Source organism: Eimeria mitis, genomic scaffold, assembly GCF_000499745.2.
Source record: "Eimeria mitis Houghton genomic scaffold, Emh_scaff1294, whole genome shotgun sequence".
Lineage (NCBI taxonomy): Eukaryota > Apicomplexa > Conoidasida > Eucoccidiorida > Eimeriidae > Eimeria > Eimeria mitis.
In genome coordinates, this window is record NW_013568635.1 from 5,035 (window position 1) to 7,271 (window position 2,237).

Below are 2,237 nucleotides of genomic sequence, written 5' to 3' on the forward strand. Positions count from 1 at the left end.
ATGTAGTATACATATACATGTACTAGAGCCACTGTAGCCAGGCGAGAAGCAGAAAGGCTAGGATTTAGATAAGAAGCGTGGATGTAGGACTCGAATAGAATGAGGTGTGTATCATCAGAGCTGCTGCTGTTGCACGCACACACGCATGCACACATGCATGCATGCATGCATGCATGCATGCATGCATGGAAGCGGGTGCTAAGAGGAGGAGGAGGGCGCGATGAAGAGAAAGGAGCGGATGTATTCACCGCTAGACTCGGAGACGACGCCGTGGGCTTCGCTGCCAGAGAAGCGCTGGCGGCCCTTCGATGCAACAATTTCAACTTCTCCTCCATCGTCTTTCTGCAGTCAGCATACGCAGCAATACAGGGTAGAAATATATATAAAAATATTAAAATATATGTATAATATATAATATATATATCATATATATGTGTATAGAAATATATATAAAAGTACTAAAATATATGTATAATATATAATATATATATCATATATATGTGTATATAATATTTACTTCAGATACACTGCACACAAAAATAAACATTTCAACTCTCACCAGAGCGGCAGCGTGTATAGCGGCGCGACAGACAGAGGACAGCGGGCTGTAGAAGCCTGTTGAAGATGCATATAAAAGAAATGATNGTACACCCCGCCGGGCAGACGACGAGCTCCCGCTCCCCCACCCCCAACTTGAGAGTGAATATTGCATTTGTATCGCAGGATAAAGCTCGGAAGAGAGGAGCGGCTTCAACAGAGAAAGACCGCAGCTCGGGTGCTGTGCTGTGTGTGCTGTGGATGCCTGGAGAAGCAGCAGAGTGGCAGTGAACAGGTTGCATGCATCACTCAACAAGAGTATAATATAAAATAAATATAAATATATTCCGCACCGAAATGGCCCTGAGAAGCGTCGTAAGAAGTCAAACCTTCACTCACTGTCAGCAGCACCTCCCCCCCCTCCTTTGGCACTGCGCCTGCATGCAGCGCGGCCTTACATATTGAGCTCCGAGCTGAGTAAACTCTGCAGCCTTCTAGCCGCGCCTTTGCATGCAAGCAGTCGGGGGGGCAGTGAGCCAGGAACTTCTGGCCGATGCTGCCGTCGAACTCCGCGCGCCGCAGACAGTTGCTGCATGAGAGATGCACTGCGGGTTTCGTCGGTCTCGCTGCAGCAGCAGCTGCTGCTGCTGCTGCTGCTGCCCACATAGGTCCCTGCATAGAACAAGGAGAAAGACAGAGACGTCCATCTTCTGTGCGCCTGGTTTCACTCGGCGCCTGGGGAAGATGAGCTGCCAGCGTTTCCGGTGTAAATGCATTTTTTATTGTCGTTATTGGTGTTTCCTCGTTATACAATTTAACCCCTAAAATATCGCCTTCAAAGTAGTCTGCTTCTGCTGCACTCGCTCTACCGATGATCATCCTGCCCTGCATGCACGAGTTGTTGATATATGCAAAGCTGAATTTTCAGGTGTATATACACCTCACTCTCAAGTTAATGTCGACATCCGTTTTCTCCGAGGCCACTGGCTGTCCATTTACAAAGAGTTGTATCAGGCGAGTGGCGGTGGAGAAGGAGGCGGCAGTATCGAATCTTTCTGTGTGTGTTTGCATGCGAGCGCATGCAGTGATTTGTTTGTATGGGCTCTGGTGTTCAGCTTACCCCCCAGCTTGGGCTTGAAACCCGACTTGAGTTGGTGCGGCCGGCACGTCAACTCAAACAACAACTCATCGTTCGGGTCCAGCGCCAGAGAAAAACCATCGCAGTCGCTGTGGGCTACCAGTGTACGCCACTGGCCCTCCCCTCCTGTGTACAGACAGATAGATACATAGACAGACGAGCACACACACACACACACACACACACACACACACACACACACACACACACACACACACACACACACACACACACGCAGGCCTGCCAGCTAACTAAGCATATCTAGTTTGCTGCTCCTGCTGCTGCTGCTGCTGCTGCTTCTGCTGCTGCTGCTGCTGCATGCCGCACCTGTGACAACGGCGCGGACGATGACAGTGAAATCCCTCAAAGAGGAGATGAGATTTCCCCCAGCCAAAGTGGAGGCATCCACAAAGTCCGATGGACTTCTATGAAACCCTGCAGCGTAGAAAATGCAATATTATATTCTTTTTGGTATTGTTGTTGTTTTTTTGTTTTTTATTAATTATTATTACCCCAATGTTTACTATTATTATTATCTTTACTATCGTTGTTATTATTTTTA

The 2,237-nt window shown here is 48.0% G+C and overlaps 1 protein-coding gene across 1 annotated transcript in view; it reads right to left on the reverse strand.

Annotated features, from left to right (window-relative positions):
• Positions 1-198: 198 nt before the first annotated feature.
• Positions 199-2,237, reverse strand: part of EMH_0033950 (uncharacterized protein) — a gene marked incomplete at both ends in the record, with an annotated part of 5,886 nt that continues 3,847 nt past the window's right edge. Inside the window, 6 exons of the mRNA XM_013494806.1 lie at positions 199-342; positions 687-802; positions 891-1,209; positions 1,483-1,592; positions 1,658-1,801; positions 2,003-2,110. Of these exons, the coding sequence (XP_013350260.1) occupies positions 199-342; positions 687-802; positions 891-1,209; positions 1,483-1,592; positions 1,658-1,801; positions 2,003-2,110 (941 nt within the window). The remainder of the gene's footprint in view (positions 343-686; positions 803-890; positions 1,210-1,482; positions 1,593-1,657; positions 1,802-2,002; positions 2,111-2,237) is intronic.